Below are 23016 nucleotides of genomic sequence, written 5' to 3' on the forward strand. Positions count from 1 at the left end.
AAGAGCTTTTTTTTCTATAAAAAAAAAAAATAAAGTAGGTAATGTCAAAACAAAAAAAAAAACTGTGCATATTCTACAAAATATAACAGTTGTTTAAATATAGTTCCACAACGTCTTCCCAAAAATATGCATATATTCAATTAATTGTGCAAATTTCCATATTTATTAAAATGAAATATCTATATAAATTTGTATTTATCAAAACTAAAAAAGGAATAACAGTAGCAATAATATTATTTAAGAGATCGAAATGTTATATAATGTAAAACCTCTTTCTCTTTTCTTGTATTTCGTTCAATATAATTATTTCTTTGAATTATTTCTTTCAATTTTCTTGTTTATATTAGCTTCATTCAACTTTAATAGATGAATAGATCTTTCTAATAAAAAACATATTACTAATAAAACCAACTGAACCAGTGACTAGACAACACAATAGAGAAATCAATGCAGAATAACCAACATATAAAACTATAGTGATAAACCCACCTAACTTAAATTTAGTAAACAAAATGGAATGAATGAAAACATAGACTGCACAACCCACACCACCAACAATAAAACTTCTCCATTGCCATTTCCAATTCTCCAATGATAAAGAATGGTAAGTGATTAAGATTGTCACTAGACATGTAGTTAAAGTTAACAATAAAAAGGAGAAGAACAAAAATCCAAACATGTAGAAAATCTTATTAAACCACAAACTAGTGTAAATGAAATATAATTCAACTGCAATGGATCCGAATGGGAAAATACCAGCGAAAAATGTGGCTGGGATCGTTTTCAAATACCATGGTTGGAATGGAATTTGTCTTGCAATTTGGTTTGTCTTTGTTGGGTGCTCATTCCAATTACATTTCTTATAAGCAATTAAAGAACCTGCTATAGCAGATGGGAAGGAACAGATAAACCAAATCAAAACCATAAAAAATAGGGTACTTGCCGGGATTGTACCTGAAGAATGAGCCCATAACAAAAAGATATTCAATGCAATAATACATAAGAAAATAAAACCTGGAACTAATATTGGAGTCAAAATTAAATTAGCCTTCCAATAAGGACCACCAAAAAATTTATAAACACCCATTGATGTATAAGATCCGACAAATCCAAATAATGCATATAACATGAACATGACAGTGGCTAAAGAACCTCTTGAGCTTGGTGAAAGGAAACCTAAAGCAGCAAAGAAAATACTAACTATAATCATTAAGAATAACTGCAAACCGGAACCAACAAAAATAGATAACAACATTGATCTAGTTGGAATACGGAATACATCACCATGAACTAATTTCCAACCAGAATCTTCTTGGAAATCATTATCTAGATTCAAGTCATTATAACGAGCAAAATCATTTTTTAAAGCCTTTAATAACATGTGAATAACAACAGCAGATAAAAGGCATACAACTATGGAAAAATTAATTAAAGAAAACCATTGAATAGTTGGATCATAAGTATGAAGATATTTATCCCATCTAGTAGCCCAAACAGTATCAGATTCTACAAAGTTAACGGAATATGTGAAATAAACTTCGTTGTCCTCATCTTCACTTAACACTAATGGATCGCCTTCAGTTTCACAAGTACCTGGAGATGAACGTTTAATGGAAACAGGTGTGACAGTGACACCAACAACACGTAAATTACCTTCACCACGATCATGATATTCAATTGTGATATCATGATGGTTAACAAAATATGGAATCTCTATATTTTTCATCATTTTAACATTTTTTGGATCACGGACATTTAATTGAACATTTCTTTTTTCAGTAGAAAGGCCTTGAACAATGTTAACGTATCCTAATTCAAAACCTGTACCATAATAGTCGGAATCAGTAGTTGGGTCATGAACAAGTCTTGCAGCTGGTAACCCATCAATTAACCAGTTTTGGAAAAATCCATTTTTAATCAATTTATTAATAAATTTTGCATCATCCTTTGGAATAACGGTTTTACAAAGTGGAGAACAAGTCTGTTCTTCCAACATTTTAATTTTGTAAGGAGAATTGTATATTCTGTCTCCAAATATAACTGAACCCAATGAAGATGGTTGTTTTTCAATTTTTTCCGGTTTACAGAAATGGAATTTATCATAGTAATAATCATATGAATAAAGATATTGTTCTTTACCAATCTTTTTACCTTCCTCATTTTCATGTTGCCAATAAACAGATGGTGATAGATGATTAACTAATAATGGAATATCATCACCTTGGTGATAGGTGGTTGGTGCGACACCAGGTAAATAAAAAGCATTTACAAGCGATAGTAGAAGTCCTAAGATGATAGGATAAAGTGTTAGCATTCTTTTTTTATGATTTTTCTTTTTTTATCTGACCTCTAATGTTATTTTAGTTTGTAATATTCCAAAAAGTACTTATGACCTATATTTTCTTTTAATGCAATTATTCTGTTGAGTTGTAGAAAACAGTAATGAAGGTATGGATAACTATGTGTTTACTTGCAGGTAAATAGAAGGGTGTTTTTAGTAAAAAAAAAACAATACAAAAAATATAATTACTTATGTATTTATAATGATAACATCTAAGCAAGGGTTTCGATCCTTCTTTCTTTCTTTTCAAAAGCAGTTTTTACTTTTCTTAAGAAAAAGAAAACAGTCTGTAAGAACTTATCCAAATATAATGAAATAGAGTCAGAAGAAAATGTTTTGGCTTCCTTATCTTTACTGCAGTCTATCCACGTCAATTTGTTCATTGATCGATTTTCTTACTTTTGATGTTTCTTTGCCATGAAAAAAGAAAAAAAATAAATAAACAAAATGGCTCGAGGAAGTAAAAGAATTTTCTAAAAGAAAAAAAAAAAAAAAGCAAAAAAAAAAAAGAAACGATACAAATTTTAACTAGATACATTCTCACTATTATCGTCATAAGAAGTCATAAAGAGAGTCAAACAGGGAACAAGAGCAAACTTATATAACCTTACCGCATGACCAAGTGTCTGCAGTTGGTTGTAAACCATTTATATTACTACTGGGACTAGTGCTGATATTTTTTCGTAGATTGTCTTTATATTTCATTACGTTATTTGCAATATATAAGATATAGTATTTTTAGGTATCATAACAAAATATGTAAATGCAGAATGAATAAATAAGTAAAATTTTATATCGATTTACATCAAATTCAAAATCTTTTCTGGAGGCAATGTATTGACCATTTCATTTTCATCAATAACAGGATTAAACACTTGAGAATTACCGCTTGTGCTATCTTTAAAAACATATGCAAGCAATATGCCAACAAGTCCAACTATAGATACAGTCGCCAAAGATAATGCCAATCCAATCAACACAATAAGCCCACTATGTATCTTTTTTTGTTTACCTTTAGCTAATTTTCTAGTAGGAGTACTGGCCGATGTTGTAGGTTTGGTTCCAATGGTACTGGTGGATTGACTACTTTGATTCACAATGGAATCGGGTAATTGGGTTTGTAATATTGAAAATGATGAAGTGTCCTTGTTAACAAATAATTCAAGTTTATTAAGAATATCTGTTTTACTATTATTGATTGTCGATAAATACAGATATGGAACCCATCGATTGTTCCAATAAATCATACTTTGAAATGACCCATAATTGGGATCATAAAACTGTCCTAGTATTAATAAACCGTCCTTTTTTTGTTCGTTTCCAACACTTATTGGTTCAATTGAATATATAATATTGCCTTGACCTATATTTGGAATAGATATAGATGATAATGTTTCATTCGCTATTGTGTGTATATGGGTATCATTCCACGCTATTACGGAATTACTAGCATTAGAGTTTATAATAAAATCGTTAATTGTGTTCTTTTCAGTGATAAGATAATTTAAATTATTGCTGGTTATATTAATGGTTAATAATTGATTGATATCAGATGAATTGGCGCCTAATAATATAATAGTATCTTGATTGAAAAAACTTAGTTTTTTGATTTGCATACTCTTTAATGAATTTGATAGAAAAGGTGACCATTTTTCATTTTTGTAATTATAAAAACACAAATTCGAACAATTATTGTTATTCAATTGAAAAGCACCTCCAATTAGCAAAGTATTATTTTGTGGGAATCCTAAAATTGAATTAATCTCGGTATATTGACCCAAATCCAAATTTTGAATAGTAGTGAGATTAGTTAAATCAATTATAGAGAAAGTTGTATTTTTGTTAGGTGAATCTGATTGTGTTGCAATGACAAATAAAGTATTATTATTTTCGTATAATGTAGCTGAGACTAAATTTGGCCATTTTAAAGAGTTGTTCATTCCATTATTCAAGTAAATGTATGATGTATCATCATTGTTGTAAAAATATCCTGTCAATGATTCATTGAAATAGATTGCTTTGTAAGGTACAATATTATCAGGTAGATTAAGTGGCACAACCTGTCTATTTAATCCGTTAATTTCTATAGGACTATCAATGGAAGAATAATCGACTACTGAAATTTGACCAAAAAACAAGGTATCGTTCACATCATTTTGACCACTACTTTGTAAAGTAATATTGAAATTTTGCTGAGAAGAATCTAATATTTGAGAAGATGTCATATTATAAATAATATTATCATTGAAGATTAATAATTCGGTATCAAATAAGGTTACATTAGAGACAGAGTTAATATTAGTTTCATTTAAAACTGATAAACTTTTCAACGTCCCATTATAAATAAATATTTCATTTGAATTTTCTGTAAGTAAAACAATACCTTGATTAAATGGATGATGAGTTGTAATTTTTTGAGAAACATTTAGTTGTGATACTTGATTAATATTATAATTCTCGTTAAGTTCCAATACATAAATTTGATTCTCTAAGTTGCTGATAATTAGAGTAGAATTACCATATAAAGTAGCAGTAATGTCATTTTCTTTTCCATTGGAGATTTTGGAACCAAATTTATTTAAATCTGTTAAACCTATAGGATTTACTATATTATTATTCGTAAAATTTGAAGGCTGATATTGGAAAACACCATTCAATTCTACTGTTTCATTATTAGAAAAAGTATCGTTTAAAGATACTATGTTAACATCTACCCTATCTGCAACCACTACAGTCATTGTATTTGAGGAATATAACCCGGAAACATATTTTAATGTAACTTGACATGGATTATTCAATTGTCCATGATAAATAGTATCATATTTGTATTGTTCATTATTTTGGTAAATTAAATTTGTCGACAAAATTTCATCGGTAGTCTTATCAATTACAGTTACATTGACAATCCCTCTTGCAAAACATGTACCATCTGCTGAACAGCCTGGTGTAATGATATTTATATCATATATACCTTCATTTTGAATATTGACATTAAATTGAACTTCAGGTATAGCAGAATCTGAATTTGGAATATATCTGGTAACTAGATAGGTATCTGTATTTGTTTTATTGGTTATCCAATCATTTGGTGATAATGATGAAGAGACAACTTGATAGCTTGTATCAGAATCACAGCTTTGTTTATTCCATGTATCATTAGCAAACACCGTATATGTGTTTTGAAATAACTCAATTCCTTTAAGGCTAACATATTCATTTCCAAATGATGCCAAAGTCAATATTTCAAGAGTTGACACAGATACAGGATTAACGAATGCGAATTCTTGAAATGTTAATGACCATTGTATGCTAGTTGTATTATTATTAATTAGTTTAGATTTGATAGTTTGATTTTTTGCTTGACCCTGTAACGTTGAAATTGAATAGAGGGGGCAAAATGCAGTACATGTAGATAATTCTCCAGATATAGGGTCAAGATATGTCATATTCATAATACTGGATGCTGGATAAGTCAATATTCTAAATAATGATACGGCGGTATTATCGTTATCGCTATTATATATTCTTATCTTTGTTGGAATCGCAGAAAATCGGAGTTGGCCAGTCAATAGATTCGAGACACCATCTGCAAACCAGCCATTAGATGTGGATGAAGAATCCTTGGGACATATAAGGGTACTTGTGGAAATGTTACCAGATGTTGTGTTCCAGGTTGAATATGCTAAACTTATCTTTGGATTAAATGGGTAGGATTGATTTGTTGTATTGGAGTTGGATAAATAGGTACTATTATCTAAAGTAGTAAATTTCCCTGTGAATAGAATGTTATCATTATTTAACATAATTATAGAATTTATATGTGAATTAGAACCGAATCCAAGAAACGGTAAGGTTGCATTACTTTGGGAAGTAAAATTCCATTGAATAACACTATTGGCCTTATCATTATTATCGTTGTTGTTGTTGTTAGAGAAACTAAAATTCCCACCAAAATATATCATTTTATTGTAATCATCACATACAATGGTAGTTACTGAATTTAATGGTTGATCAAATAATTGTGTGATTGACAAATCAGACAGATTATAGAGGAGTTGGTTAGCTAAATTATTATTATTAACAAATGTCCCATACCCATTGAATATGAAACTGTCATCTTGAAAGGGAATAATATTAGTAAAAGATGAATTTTGCTTATTATTATTGGTATTATCTGGTAATTGAATAAAAGTATTATTTGAAGCATATATCAAATGATTACCAGAATGAGACATACTATTATTATTATTATTTATATCTACTTTAGTAAAATTTTGCTGTCCATTATATTGTATAAATGTAAGGTCCTGTATTTGATTCAATATTTCAAAATTATCATCCTGAGATCCTAAGGAAATAGAATATGACGGTATCTGTGATATATTTAATAACTGACTTATTTCTGATAAATGTGATTGATCGAAGCTATCATATCCCATTACATATCTGGATGAAACAATCCATAACTGTAGTAAGTTGGAAAACTTCATAATGTATTATGTAACTGGTATATCAAAGAATAGTAATGCAGAAATAGTAAGTAAGAAAACTTATCTGTTTCCTTTTTTTTTTTTGTTTTATTTTATTTCAATTGATGACAAGGTGTAGAAAGTCGTTAGCAGTTGTTTTTGTCTCTATAAAAAACAAATGGGACCAATTTTTTCTCTAAAATTCTGTATATCTATGCACATACATATATATATATATGTATGTATGTATGTATATTTAAATGTAAATTTCAAATGATATATATTTGACTAATAACCCTTATATCAGTAGTTTAATTACTTCCTCTGTTTAATTGCATTGTACATATTTCTTTTTTTTTCTGTGAGTTGTTTGAGGTTTTATTTTTTTTTTAATTCATTCATTTTATCTTGAAAAATTATTTTGTTTTTTTTTTTTTCATTTTCTGGCTGCTCAAGCCGTTCTCCACGAAAAATTTCCCAGACTTACCAAATTGGGAAGGAGTGTCAATAAAAGCGAAAAAATTAAAAGAAGGTCTGATATGAAAAAAAGTAGTGCTAGTGAAGAAGAAGAAGAAGCAGAAGATGATGATGATGATAAAGATTGTTCCATTATTGAGCAACTCTTAAATCCAATTTTGGTAGCCAAACCTATTTTTTGTACACCACTCTATTCCATGTTCCCAATACTCTTCGCGTGTGATTCTTACAGATTTATATGCATCTGTTGTTGCAAACTCCGACATTGCATACCAATTGCTCAATTCATTGTCTTTCTTATTTGTTATAATTCTACAATTCCAATCTGTGGGCAATTGTCTCTGTAATTCGTTTGTTAGTCTTGACACAAAGTGTGGAATATTGAAATTCCCACCTGTGCAAACTATATTGCCTACCATTAAAGGTTGTAACAGCTCAGGTAACATAGATATACTCTCCAGTATGGTCTCTACAAGACCTGGCTTCAGTAGTTTAGCCATTTCTGGATGGAAAAATGTCTCTGGTATCATAAATCTTTCATCTACTAATGTAATAGTTTGGGCATTTGATGGTAATTTTGAACTATCACCCGGGTCTTGAGGGTCATGGATATATCCAAGGAAACTTGTATGGAAATCTGGTAACACATACTGTAATGATTTATCCATTCTATTCTTAAAACTATCGAAATACGATAGAGGACTCATAAACAAACATTTTTCTTTAATGTTGTTAACCAGTATAGTCTCATCCATCATATTGTAATGGCGAAATGACAATGTTTCTTTTAAGAATCCGTTTAGAAATCTACCACCTATATCAAGTTTTTTCACTGCCTTATAATACGGGATTCCTTTAATTATTGGACACACCCACGTACAATTATACCCTGAATCTACAACTAATTGAAAATCACGATATTCTTTCCTATTCTTGGAATCGTCCAATGACATAATATTGCTGTTTGTTTGTTCTATTTTACCTTTATCAAATATTATAGTATTATTGTTGTCTGTATCATTATCATCACTACCACTATTATTATTATTATTATTTAATGATGCAAATGGAATGTATGCCATAGATGGCGCTTTATAGAGACTAACAAATTCATATTCTTCAAATATAACTTGATCCATATTTTTACTTAGTTCGGGTATGGTCAGACAAGTTTCATTGGTGACTAAATGTGTGTCTCTAATAGAATTACCCAAGTGGAAGCCATCAAATTCATCTGGGTTATATAGACAGTAGTCCCAGAGACAACTTTGTAATTCCCATGAAGTTAATTGTCCTAGCTTATGTGGCCTATGTAATGTGACTGCTGATATATCCTTGATATTTTTAATTTGATTGCCAAGATATAATGCATCGTATTTATCCTTGCCCAATGTATTTAATGATCTAAATGGTCTGGAAGAATTGGCAAATCCAAATTTAATCTCATAGGATCCGTTATCTATTACTAATGGAATTTCTGACATATTCAATCTTTCCTCTCTTCAAGTGATTACACTTAAACTTATACTCATTCATAGATACTTGTTTATGAATAGATACATACAAGGGTGGCCTCCATATATCAAATTCCTGCTGTTTTTTCGTCTTTGTCTCTGTTTCTCTCTCTGTATGTGTGTTTTGTTTGTTTTAAAGTCTTTTCGCCATTTGCCAGAAGACAAATTTTAGAGATATTTCTTAAAAGGGAAACCTCTCTAAAGTTTCAAGAACATCTTCTCTAAGATAAACAAAACCAAAAAAAAAATATTGGTTTGATTTGTTGTAGCAGCTTTCTGTTCTGTGTTTAATGGTAATGTTGGTGGTCTTGGAGCAGTTTTTAGTATTGCTGATTTGATTTACTCATTTATAATTTAATTGTTTATTTCAAATTGTGCTTTTACAACGTATAATTTACGTTTATGAACAAACTTCTAATCATTTAAATAAAGATAAAATAAGACTAACTGTGATCGATTATACCAAGAATAACACCAGGCATATCGAAAGTTTGCTTTTATTCAATTTTTTGAAGACGTTGTTTATAATAATATTCTAATGCAGGTAGATCAAGAACCCAAAAATAAGAAACTAAAGACTTTGGTATCAACACCTACACCCAATAAAGAACAATCCAATCCCAATTCCATATCTCCACGTAAAGGTAAGGATACGACTGGGAATAATGATTCTAAAACTAATGACAATGTATTTATTATTACGTCTCCCATAGATCATACCACTATGCAAACACCTCAAATGGCCAAAGTGCTTGATACTGAAGCTGCATCTGCTACACAGCCAAGGAAGTTGGTGTTGGGGTCTCCAGAACATCGATTTGCTTTTTCCCAACCTGTTAAAATGCCAAGTACCGAGGTAAAATTGCCAAGTGGACAAGTTCCTAACCTAAGAGAAGATTCCCTCCCACCTTTAACACAAACAGATGGTTTGGAAGAAAGAGGCAGGCGTAGTACAATGAAAGTATACACTCAATCACCACCAAAATCCCCAAATAGGTCTCCAACAAGAACTTTAGAATTGATTAAATTGTCACCAACAAAGAAGTCAAGATTAGAGTTGCAAAGACTATATGATGCTCAAAGAGCAAAAACATCCAAAAAAGAAAGATTATTCATCCATCAATTGGTCTTAAATAATTTTAAATCTTATGCTGGGAGTCAAGTGGTTGGTCCTTTTGATCCTTCTTTCTCTGCTGTGGTAGGCCCTAATGGTTCTGGGAAATCAAATGTTATTGATTCAATGTTATTTGTCTTTGGATTTAGAGCTAACAAAATGAGACAAGATAGGTTGTCTGATTTAATTCACAAGTCTGAACAATTTCCAAATCTTAATTCGTGTTCTGTGGAAGTTTATTTCCGTTATGCCGTAGATAAGGAAGGTAAAAATACTGAAATCGTACCTGATAAAGAATTGATAGTTGAAAGAAAAGCATTCAAGAATAATTCTTCAAAATATTTCATTGATAGAAGAGAGAGTAATTATACAGAAGTTACAAAAAGGTTGAGAGAAGAAGGGATAGATTTAGATCATAAAAGATTCTTGATCTTACAGGGGGAAGTTGAAAATATTGCCCAGATGAAACCTAAAGCAGAGAAGGAGAGTGATGATGGGTTATTAGAATATCTAGAAGATATAATTGGTACTGCAAAATACAAACCTTTAATTGAAGAAAATACAATTAAAATTGAACAACTGAACGATGTTTGTATTGAAAAAAAAAATAGGTTTGATTTTGTTGCCAAAGAAAAAGAATCATTGGAATCAGATAAAGATAAAGCTCTTGAATTCATAGAGAAGGAAAAACAATTGGTTATTGAAAAGGCCACAATGACTCAATATGAATTATATCAAAATGATCAAAAAATTCATTCAACCTTAACGAAACTTAATGAATTTAATCATGATATAAATAAAAGAAAATTAGAAAATAATGCCTTATTGGATTCTAAAACAACTATTGCAAATGAACTCGAAGCATTAAAACATAAATTAGATGACTTAAAAAATGAAATTAAAAAGTTGACTAATCAAAATAGAGAATTTAACACAATAAAAGTATCAAATGAAGAAATTTTGAAAAATATAACTAAGAAAAAAGAGATGATAAAAAATGCTATTGAAAAATCACAGTTCAGTGTTCAAGAGACTGAAAATAAATTGGCAGATTTAGAGCATTTACAAAATGAATATGATAAGGAATTAGTTCAGTTACAAAATACTATAATCAGCGAAAAAGCTATTTTAAATGACATTAAATTATCTTTGAAAGATAAAACTGAAAGTATTAGCAAAAAGATAAATAAATTAGAGAAAGATCTGGAACCATGGAATGCTGAAATTCAGAAAAAGAAATCAGACATTAAATTAACTGAAATGGATATTACTCTTATTAACGAAAGTAAAACAAAATTTGAAAATCATATAAATTCAATAAAAGAATCAATTGAGAAATTAAAAGTATCGTTGAGTGAAAAAGATAATACAATAATTATGTTAGATAAGCAACATAAAAAGATCTTACAGGATATAAAAATTGGCAAGGAGGAATGTTTAAATGCTAAAAAAAAATTGTATGAAATGGGTAAAATAATTAATACACAACGTCAACAAGCCCAAGAAACAAGATCAACTTTATTAAATGTGGAAAATAGGAATAAAATATTAATTGAATTGACAAAATTACAACAATCCGGAAAAATATCAGGATTTCATGGCCGGTTAGGAGATTTAGGTGTCATAGATGATAAATATGATACCGCTGTATCTACTGCATGTCCTCGTCTTAATGATCTAGTGGTTGAAACAGTCGAATGTGGTCAATACTGTTTGGATTTTATTAAAAAAAACAAATTAGGATTTACTCGTTTTATCCTTTTAGATAAAATTAACCATAATATCAAAAAAATTTCCACTCCTGAAAATACTCCAAGATTGTTTGATTTAATAACACCAAAGGAATCTAAATTTGCTGCTGCATTTTTCAATGTGATGGGAAATACTCTCGTTGCTAATGACTTAAAGCAAGCTAATAGGGTTGCATACGGTAAAAAACGTTTCAGAGTAGTAACTTTGGATGGTAAATTGATAGATATTTCAGGTGCTATAACTGGTGGAGGTAATGTTGTTGCATCAAGTTTGTTGCAATTGAAATCAAAAAAATCAAACCATGAACCAATTTTTACAGAATTTGAAGTTTCAAAAATGGAAGAAAGCTTGAAGGAAAAGGAAAAAAGTTATGATATTGCCAAAGAAACGTTCCAAGAAATGGAATTAGAATTAAGTAAATTAGAAGAGAAGGAGCCACAATTGGAGATAGATATTGCCAAATTAAAAATAGATGTTGAGTCTATTAGATCTGATATTGATTCAAAGGAAACGGAATTACAAAAAAAATTGAAGGAGAAGGATAGTATGCAAAACGATAAAGGACAGCTAGATAAGTTACATGCAAAGGTAAAGAGTTTAAATGATGAAATTGAGAATATTATGGAACGATGCAAGAGCACTAATGAAAAAGTTAGTGAGTTAAAAAATGAAATAATGAAAATCGGTGGTTCTAAATTACAAATGCAAAATTCAAAGGTGGACTCGATTTTAGAACGTATCAATATATTAGAAGAAAAAAAAAAAAAGGAAAGAAGTAATCTAAAAAAATTGGCATCTGTACTGAAAAGACATAAGAGAACGTATGAGACATCGATTGTCGAGTTGGAAAAATATGAAAAAGATTCCAAAGAGGCGCATATTTTAATAGATAATGCAACAGGTAAATTACAAGAAATAGATGATTCACTTAATGCTCTGAAGTCTCAAAAGGATGATTTAAATTCTGAGATAGATAATAAATCTCAACAGTTGCAAGAATTGGAAAAGAATTTAAATGATTTTAAATTATATGAGCTTGAAATGTCTAATAAGACTGAGAAATTAAATACTCTACTCAAAGCATTACAAAAAACAGTCACAAAGCTAACAAATGAATTATCAGGATATAAATTGAGAGACGTATCTGCGATCCTGAAGTTGTTAGAAAGCGATGCCCAAGATAAGTCTATATCAATAGTAGATAATAAAACAGAAACTAATAAACACGATTCCTCTGTTGTTGCAGAATCATTTAGTGAGAGTGACGATATGAGTGAAAATGATGTTAACTCGATGAATAATAACTTGAATTCAGATAAAATGGATGTTGATCATGAGGATAAAGAAATATCAAGAGGAATACCTTCACTATCAGAGGAAACTTTGGAAAAATTAGATGTTTCTCTGCAACATCAAAAAATTGAAGAATTACAAACATATGTTGACACCACAAATGTTAATGTTGAAGTTCTTGAAGAGTATGCAAGACGAACTTTGGAGTATAATAACAGAGAGAAAGATTTAAATGAGGCTATTCAACGTAGAGAAGATATTTCAGTAAAGTTAGAAGATTTAAAAAAGGAAAGATTTGGTAAGTTCATGGAAGGCTTTGGTATTATTTCAATGACTTTGAAAGAAATGTATCAAATGATCACTATGGGTGGTAATGCTGAATTAGAATTGGTAGACAGTCTTGATCCTTTTTCAGAAGGTGTCACTTTTAGTGTTATGCCACCAAAAAAAAGTTGGAGAAATATTACAAATCTTTCTGGTGGCGAGAAAACATTAAGTTCGCTTGCATTAGTGTTTGCATTGCATAAATATAAGCCAACGCCTTTATATGTTATGGACGAAATTGATGCAGCATTAGACTTCAGGAATGTCTCAATTGTCGCAAATTATATTACCGAACGAACAAAAAATGCCCAATTTGTTGTTATATCGTTGAGGAATAATATGTTTGAACTTGCTAAGAATTTAGTTGGGATATATAAATATGAAAATATGTCAAAAAGTGCTACCATGAAAAATAATGGGGCACATGCTAATTAATTTTTTCTAAGAAATCGAATACATCTTTATAGTGCGTTTATAGATATCGGCAATTATATACTTATATAAGTTAGTCATTATGCAAACTTCCCACTTGCAGTATAATGCTTACTCAGAATGACCAATGATACTAGCATATTCTTTTTCAGCGCTATGTATAAGCTTTTGGATTGGTACCATAACTAATTGATGAGTAAACATTGGAAAGTGTTTTCTATTAAGCCCGAACCACTCAAGAGGAGGAGTTGCATCACCTAAATCTTTTATCTGTGGCATATCAATACGAGGTTCTTCAATTGCAATGTAGATAAGTTTTAGTAAATTCTCTTCTTCTTTGATTCTCTTTTCTATGTTATCTTCACTTTCTTCGTTAAAATTTCCTATATTTTGAGAGCGACGTACGGCTAAGGCTCTCACATGCGTAGCCCACATTGCTTTGATAAAATTGATTGGTCCTAGATTCCATCTCACTGCAATTTTATCACCAAATGTACTTGTATATTTGTATTCCAAAATATCGCTATTATGGGATTGCCACGTATGCATGCTAACTTGTAATCTTGGGATATCAATAATGGTACCACCCTTAATCTCCGAAGCATATTTCATATAATCTTCAACTGACATACGCGAAACCGTTTCTTCATCAATTTCTTTTTTCGAGGTAGATAACGATCCCTTAGCATTTAATATCTGTAAATCTAGATATGTCGCCACTTTCCCACCAGAAAGTGTCTTTACACTTGCAAGTATACTTTCGATCTTAATAACTACAACCTCAATATTGAATAATGAAATTGGTGATATTTGCACATTAAATGTTTTAATATCTACGGATACATCAGTTTGTATTAAATTTAATACCCTTAGTACATCTCTATAATTTATCTTTTTCTTAAGTTCTGCTGTATCAGATTCTCTTAATGTTTCTAAATATGATATATTGGTGTCTTGCTTCATTCTCATTATAGTATTATAAATATCAAGTAAATTGGAAGCAACCAAAGCTGTTGAACACAAATTAATGGCATTACATGTCAGTGTTACAATCAAAAGATCAGGCATATTACCAAGCCTGTCTCTTTCACTGTGTAAATGTATTTTGGTATTATCAATAGTACCAATTAGGAATATATGATAATCAAAAGCAAGTTTGATTTTGATATTGTCAATATTGAAGGATATTGCTACTAGTGGATGTTTAGAATTTCTTGTTATACTGCTCCAATTTACCTCCGCAACCCAAAAGGCTCCAGTAACCTCAAAAATACCACTCAATCTTCCTATTGATTCAAGTTTTACTACATCTGTAAAAATATGCAATAATTGTCTTTTATTTTCATAATGATCGGATGCAAGCCATATTTTCTTCAAATTTAATGAAAGAATACCTAATGAAGGACCTAAATCTATTCTCCCTCTTATATTAGAGAATATTAAAGTAAAGCACCATGGAATTAAGCTCCCGCCGTGATTTACTTGTTGTAATGATAACATAGAGCCAGTTGGGGTTGTTACATCCGGTATATTCAATGGTTTTGAACGTAGCATTTCACCAAATTGCCAAATATCTAGAAATAAATATAGATTTTGTATTTGTTTAACATTTAAATATGCATCTAAATCAGATATAAAACCGGTTGCATACATGTTAACAATATTAGGTTTAGTAAACAAGAAAATTAAATCTATTAAATCCAAATTAAACGATGCACTGGTTTCACGTGAGAAAATATGCTTAATGGATGCTTGGATTTTTTGTAAAATAAATGAAAAACCCAAAGGCTCAGAGCTGTCCAAGTTGTTAGTGTTTATAGAGAAGTTAAGAAAGTCAAAACCAATATCAGCCTGTACTTTTGCCTTGGGTTCACAGCTTAAGCTTAATTTTTGTTTAGAGGACTGTATTTCAAAAAATATATCAAATGCCCCTAATAATTTCTTGTAATCAATGGTTTGTGACGAAGATTTTAAAGGCTGAACTTTGGGTGTTAGTTTGCCTTTAGAACTATGACGCCTTACCATATTTTGAATATCTGTTGAAAAATTATTAAGTAATGGTGCACATTTCGAAAATAAAATATTATGAGTGGGTTCAATTTTAATTAAAGTCCTTATCCAATGAGGTTTTATATTCTGCTCATCTATTTTATAGTCAATATTAACGGTAACACCCGGACTTTTAAATTCCAAAGAAGGTTCAAGATTTGATTTGGCATCATCTGCTGAGTATATTTTAAACACACCCCCATCGTATTTTACTTGGCAGTTGATTTTTCTAATGTTAGATAGAAATGGCGCAATATCCTTTACACTTGATTTATTTTTTTCATCATTATTCACACTTTCATTAACATGACTGTTTAACGGATGGACTAATAATCTGTTCAGATCTTGAAACACCTGTATTGATTGTAATGTAGACTCAATAACATTAATAAATGTATTTAAGAAGTTAACATCCAATGATTCCCCATGAAGACGGATAAATATATCTTTTAGTTTGCCAACATTCTTAACCCAGTAGAGGATTTGAAGATTTGGAAGAAAGCTTCTATTAAATGTACTTTTTTCAGTTCCATCAGAATAAAAATTATCTGATGTATTACCATTCGCTACTGCAAAAAACGCATCTACTACCGTAAGTTTACCACAATTATTTTCAAATGCAGAAAATAGCCTATTATAACCAATGATAAGACCAGGATTGGTTTCGTGGTTGTTTTTATGAAACAACCAACCAATACAAAAATTGTATGATAATATGTGGCATGAACTTAATTTTAATAAACTCAAAAGTGAACTTGAACTATTATCATTTGAATGGATATCTGTTGAAGATAGAAAATCCCATAAATTTTTCGGATGATGTGTAGTATAGTGTTGATATAATACCATCAACTGGTTACCACCCCAGAGTAAACGGACAAGTAGATATGGCGACAGGCATATTCTAAAATGGGGACTTTCGATTTGATATGACTGTTGAGTTTCAAGAGGTTTTTGGATGGTTGATAACTTCAAAGATAGGTCTACCATTTTTGAAAGAGATGATGGTATACCTCTATCTTTGATAAGAATTAGTATGTTTTCTATAGATAAATGTCCAGAAAGTTCTTTTGAATTATTACCAGCTTCATTTAATCCTGTATCCGATAAAGACATTAATAGCTGATGGATTTCCATAACAAAAAAAGTTGTCGAAATGGGGATTAAAATACCATAATATTGTACATTTGTATCTAGAGACCATTGGATCCTAGCAGTAGGTTTTGTTTCATTAGCAGATGATGATTTGGAAGTAGGAGCAAATAGTGTCTTCAATGCTAGGAGTTTTTTTAAACTTGAGGAAGCTACACGCTCATCTTGAAGAAAACTAATCAATAACCTATGAGGTTCGGACAATGTTAACTTAACTACAGAAGCAACTATTTCAGCATTTATAACAATATTTGGAGTCAGACTACTTGATCCTTTTAGATTAACATTCCCCAGAGATAAACGAAGATATTGTTGTTTTGTTAAATGTGAGCCCAAATACAAATCAGACTCTTGAATAGTTATCTCAAAATTTTGCATTCTTTGGAAATTGAAGGAGACTTCCAATCTTTTGGTTTCCTGTCTGTATTGAAATGGTGAAAGAGGCATTAGTTCAACACTAATATTAGAAAATATGCATGTGATATCTGCATTTATCAAAGAAACTGTCTTTTCCGTTCTTGTATTTGCCTTATTATGTTTTTTTGTAAAATGAAAGTTTTCCTTCACGTCATCCACTTTATTTTTTAAATCTTTGATAAATTGAATTACTGTGTCAGTTTCTGGCATGATTCGAATATGTATATCATTGTATTGTATGTTTGTTAAAATATTGGGTTTATAATTCAGAGATTCAGCCACAAATATAACAGATAAATTTGTAATTTGAGTTTCTAATAACAATTTATGATTGTGTTGTAGTGATAGTTCAGACCTACCTGCATATAAAATGGCAGAACCACCTTGTCTTACTGATTCCTTAGGAGTTTCTAGAAGTGCACTTATTTTACCTGATGATATTAGCAAGGAAAGTTCAGTTTTACCAAAAACAAAAAGAAGATCACAGGATTCAAAAATAGCAGCAATATTAACTTTAAAAGATTTTCGTATTGTATTAATACGTTTTAAAGCAGGCTCTTCCTCTTCTTTTAATAAGGCAATTAAACTTTCAATTTTGAACATTTTATCGCTTACCTTTCCCTTGATCTTTCCCAAATTAGCTGTGATGTTTATAACTTTTTCTCTAGTAATTCCTGAAACTGTGAATGGTGGTGTTTTTTCAATTATAAAATTTGAATTTGTTATGATAAAATTATGGTCAACACCCTGTCCTGCAGTGTAGATGGTGACATAAAGAGATGTCATGTCTAGTCTTGTGAACATTTGCATTGCCTTTTTTTGCTTCTCTGACTGATTTACTAAAAATAATTTACCATATATATATGAACGTGCAATATCTGAGAACTCCCAGTTTCTCCAGGTTGAAAAAACAGACATGAAAATATTTTTAGCATCTTGAGATACATCAAACTTTCTTTTTTGTAGATGTTTGGTAACAGCACTATTCCAGTTTTCAGGAAGATATGTAATAATATGACGCAATCTAGTGATAATTTTCCAACTTCTATTCTCACGAACATGACCTCTTGAGAGTCTTGTAATAAATGCTGGTTTTGTTATCACATAAGGATCGTGACTAATTTGATAATAATCACCAGCAGCCGTCACTCTTGAAATAACCTCTTTTCGAGATGCAGAACGCTTTTTTTGTACATCTTCAAAAGTTGTAATGGCTTTTTCAATATATTCTTTCTGAACACCAAAAAATGTAAATAACCAGACTATTTGAGTTTCATCTATTGTTATATCCATTGATGCAACGTTAATAGAGTTTAGTTGTTTTTCTTTCATGGTTGACCAAAAATTTAGATCTTCAATCATAAATGACAATGCTGGCGGAAGTTCTTCTTCTATACCTCCATCATATTTAGAATTAATCGTTGCTCTAATTGATTTCATTTTTAACAATACAGCGACTTCTGCTAGAATTTTTTCACGATCTTTCTCTATGGACTTTTCATTCATTTCAAAATCAATAGAATTAAGATATAATTCAAGGCCACCAGATTGCCTTTTACCCCAAAATAAATCTAAAGATAAAATTCTAAATTTTATATTATTAATTGTTGATATACCCTCTTGTATTTTACTCAAAGTTTTGACGATACCAATTTCAATACTATCCATAATTTGTTCCATGTCATCATTATAAAAATCAACCAGGAAACTCTCAAGGAAGCTTAATGTCTTAGGGTCAACAACAATGGAAACATAATTTGTGTCAATAACATAATTATTACAGTTACAATTCTCCTCATCTGTTTGAAAAAATATGGAAGATTCCAATTTATCAAGGTCTTTATGAGGTAGCTTATCTTTAAGTTCGTTTTTAGTAAAATATTTATTAAAAATTGATTTATGAGTTTCATAATACTCTTCATTTCCGAAAAAGTTTGATACAACATATTTTATTGTTTGTTCAACTATAGGTATTGGAAGTGGTGGAAGAGAAGATGATGGTACAATCGACCCTTGTAACGTTTTGTATATATGAGAGTTTTGCTTATCTTCAGGCAACAAAAATGGGCAACGACGAAATGGTGCATCATTTTTGGTAATATAATCGATTTGTATCTCTCTATGGTGGTTAAGATTGCAAGATTTACAAAAGTTGGAAAAGTTTACTTGTGTTTCAAATTCAAAGTATGATATTTCGTTTTTATTTTCATCTGCCCCGACTAATGAAATGTGTATGTTTGGTATCCTCATATCAAATCTTGTCGAATACTTTTTATTCTCAAAGTCAATTCTTCCAAAATTAAATCCATCTATTTTTATGGATAATTTTGTTTTGGATTCAGGTTCACGTACGGCAATTAGAATTTGTTTTATGTTTATAGTTAGAGAAGTCATATCATCTACGACGTCTGCTTCATATAATAAGACATTTTCTAAATCACTAAAACCAAAGCCAATCTTTTGAAAAGATGTTATAAAGCCTTTCAAAAAATTAATTCCTGAATTAATAATAAATTCTCCTAAATCGAAATCCCATTTACAAAAATAGGTAGGCTCGGATGGTGGCAATCCGTACATTCTGTGACCATGAATAGTTATATTAGAAAGATAACCCTCTTGTTTAATATTGTTTCCGTTATTATCTCTTACAATATCAAAAATATTATGTGCTTGTTTTGCTATATATCGTCTAAAGTAAATGTCCTCTATGGATGTGAGAAGATCCATGTAGTAATTAGAGCTTCTAACATCAATCATTAACTCACTGAAATGACAAGCAATTACAGGGTCGCAATTATAGATAGTCTCTGGTAATATTAAAGCTCCATCAAAAACAGAAAAAGTTAGCCAAAGATCAGTTTCATTTGTAGTTCTCTTCATGTCATTAGCAGTTAACGTTTGGCTCGTATCTTTAATAGATATTGAAGATTTAGTACTGAAGGAATTGTTACTTTTACTATCTTCCTGAAGATTTGATATCTCATTTGAAGATTTTATATTAATTTCACCTGTGTATTCTTCAGTTGTAACAAAATGAAAAAAATCACCAAAATAATTCATTTTTACATTTATCAGATATCTAATAACAAAGCCATAACAATAAAGCAAAGTATTTTTACTGGTACATTCTATAGTAACCATATCAACATTATCCACATCTAAGTCATTATATATTAAATAATTTTCCTTGGCTTTAAAACAATATGATCTGCCCACTTCTTTTTGTTTCATAAATTCGTTTAAAGTATTCCATGGGGGTGCATTTAATAACAGTCTGAACATTGGAGTTTTTATACAATAAATTATATTTGAAGATCTCTGACCAAGACTATCAGTAGAGGTAGAAATATCTATGTAAATATTATCACCATGAAAGGAAAGATAACAATTTTCATTAAAATCTAATGGGTTGTTAACAATATTGTGATCATTGACATTTAGGTAGATGGAATATCCATCAATCTTCCAGTTAATGATGTAAGTAAATGGTCGGAATAGCTCATATGGAGTAGGTTCACCGGAACTGAAGTCTGACAAAATGTCTGCAATTAGCGTAATATGTTCTCTTAGAATAAAAGTTTCTAACTGTGATGATAAAACGTCTATGGTTGTTATCGCCTTGTCGTTCCATCCTAATGGATATAATAAAGAAATATCAAATGTTAAAGCCTTTGCTTTCATGAATATATCATGGTTGACACTAGTTCGAATTTCAGTTTGTTCAAATAGAATATTGATTATATTACTGGATCCTGATTTTGTTGCACAAAGATCGATACTTATCAAAGCAGATGAGTTTTGAGAAAATTTTAAGTCTAACCAACCAAAGGATCTATAATCATCATTTGTTTCTTTATAATGTTTTAAAAATTCCGCATCTTTACTAGATTCTCTCGTAGGTATTCTCCACGTTATTTCTTCCATCACATTAAATGATATTTTGAATTGTGTATACACCCTTTTATCACCTGGTTTTAAAATTGGGGTAGGGTTTTGTGACCGAGATAAAACTGGACTAAATAGAGTTTTAATATATTCAATCTGCCTTTGTGCCCAGGGACCATAACAAATTGAACCGCCATATAACTCTATATCAAGTTCAAGGGCGGGTGGTGAACCACTATTACCAATATCTGGACCTTTATTTTTATCAATGGTTGGATGTGCACCATGAGGAACAGAACCAGGTATGTCGAAACTATACGTAAAGATAATTCTGGGACATTTGACGATATTTGTAAATTTAGCATATTCATGTGCAGCAAAATTAAATTCAATGTCATCTATATCATTATTATCCATAGCAAACATATTTTCCCTATATATCAATAAGCCTTTCCATTTTTCTTGAAATGCTGCATTTGAATCTAACGGTTTTTTGTTGTATCCCTTCTTATTTAAAGGTGTTAACATATTACCGGAAATTTTAATGAATTTTCTCCAAACTTTTGATATTCTACCTTTGTCTATTTTAAATTTAAATGTGTCATCTTTATTATATCCAATGTTTTGTCTCAGTGACATATTAAAATTTTTACAATCTAAAGTAAATTTATTTTTGTATAAATCTAATTTAGAATGGGCTTGAGAATAATCCAATATACCTTTTGCGTTATCAGCACTTAAGACCATTAAAGATGGTGTAAATTTATTACCGATAACTACTGCAGTATGATTAACTTTTACTTCAAAAGGGAATGATTGTAATAGAATATCGTTTTTAGATTCTTGTTCCTGAAATATTCTATCATTAATTGGTGAATTATTTGAGGTAGATGATTCACTTGAATATGATTCTGTTTCTTCAGAAGATGTAGTCCCATGATTGAATTTGTTGTTTGAGTCACTACTATTAGAAGAATCACTTGAAGAATATGGTTTGTTGGAATTCTTATTTGATTTACTGTTATTTATATCATTGTGATTGCTGCTGTTCTTGAAAACTTTCTCATTTAAATATTGTTCAAATTTTAGTCTTTCATCCTTAGGTAAATCATTCAAAATATTGTCAAAAGCTATCGTTTTATTATAAATAAAAATTTCTAAACCCTCACATTCCAAAACAAATCTACATGGTAATGTTTCGTTTTGCTTCAATATATTATCTTCTATATTATATTTTTGGATTAATTCTTCAATAAATTGAGGATTTCTAGTTCTATAAAGCCAATATCTCCATGTTATTGTACCTTCTAAAAAAGATATGGTATAATCTTTATCAATAATAGTTAAATTCTTAAAAAATATTCTCCCTCCCAGGAAACTTATTCTAAATGACTGAAAATTTATTTTTATTTTGGCATGTTTCCACAGAATCCATTCCAATAGAAAACTGAGGAGATATGCTAATGATCTACCTAGATAAAAGGTTACGCTGGATATCAGAATGACTGTGAGAATCCAGTTTACTAGAAATACCCAACTAAAATTCCTCCCATTATTTAAAGCTTTGGTATAGAAATTAGATACATCATCCATCTGCTTGTTTTCCTTATTTATTATATGATTCCTTCTAGTTTTATTATGTAATGCTGTTAATTTATAAAATGCACTTTAAAAATAGTTTATTTGTTTAGTGTGATATATATATTGAAAAATAACTGTGAGATAAAATGTCTATGCAAATATGTAAATAGATGAACAGAAATAATTAATCCAAATGATATGCTATATTAATGATTA

At 30.1% G+C, this 23016-nt stretch overlaps 5 protein-coding genes across 5 annotated transcripts; 1 reads left to right on the forward strand and 4 right to left on the reverse strand.

Annotated features, from left to right (window-relative positions):
* Positions 1-349: 349 nt before the first annotated feature.
* Positions 350-2314, reverse strand: EMP70 (Emp70p; the record flags this gene model as incomplete). The annotated part of the gene is made up of 1 exon (XM_064861398.1): positions 350-2314. One exon carries the CDS (start codon positions 2312-2314, stop codon positions 350-352), a length of 1965 nt encoding a protein of 654 aa, XP_064717075.1.
* An 827-nt stretch (positions 2315-3141) lies between these two features.
* RAX2 (Rax2p) lies at positions 3142-6831 on the reverse strand (the record flags this gene model as incomplete). Its single annotated transcript, XM_064861399.1, has 1 exon — positions 3142-6831. The coding sequence occupies one exon, from the start codon at positions 6829-6831 to the stop codon at positions 3142-3144; it is 3690 nt and encodes a 1229-aa protein (XP_064717076.1).
* Positions 6832-7433: 602 nt separating this feature from the next.
* ARP6 (Arp6p) lies at positions 7434-8771 on the reverse strand (the record flags this gene model as incomplete). Its single annotated transcript, XM_064861400.1, has 1 exon — positions 7434-8771. The coding sequence occupies one exon, from the start codon at positions 8769-8771 to the stop codon at positions 7434-7436; it is 1338 nt and encodes a 445-aa protein (XP_064717077.1).
* A 568-nt stretch (positions 8772-9339) lies between these two features.
* On the forward strand, positions 9340-13719 carry SMC4 (condensin subunit SMC4; the record flags this gene model as incomplete). Its single annotated transcript, XM_064861401.1, has 1 exon — positions 9340-13719. One exon carries the CDS (start codon positions 9340-9342, stop codon positions 13717-13719), a length of 4380 nt encoding a protein of 1459 aa, XP_064717078.1.
* A 108-nt stretch (positions 13720-13827) lies between these two features.
* Positions 13828-22812, reverse strand: CSF1 (Csf1p; the record flags this gene model as incomplete). The annotated part of the gene is made up of 1 exon (XM_064861402.1): positions 13828-22812. The coding sequence occupies one exon, from the start codon at positions 22810-22812 to the stop codon at positions 13828-13830; it is 8985 nt and encodes a 2994-aa protein (XP_064717079.1).
* Between the last annotated feature and the right edge of the window lie 204 nt (positions 22813-23016).

This window comes from Arxiozyma heterogenica (assembly GCF_036370985.1).
Source record: "Arxiozyma heterogenica strain weizmannii chromosome Unknown scaffold_7, whole genome shotgun sequence".
NCBI classification, from domain to species: Eukaryota; Fungi; Ascomycota; class Saccharomycetes; order Saccharomycetales; family Saccharomycetaceae; genus Arxiozyma; species Arxiozyma heterogenica.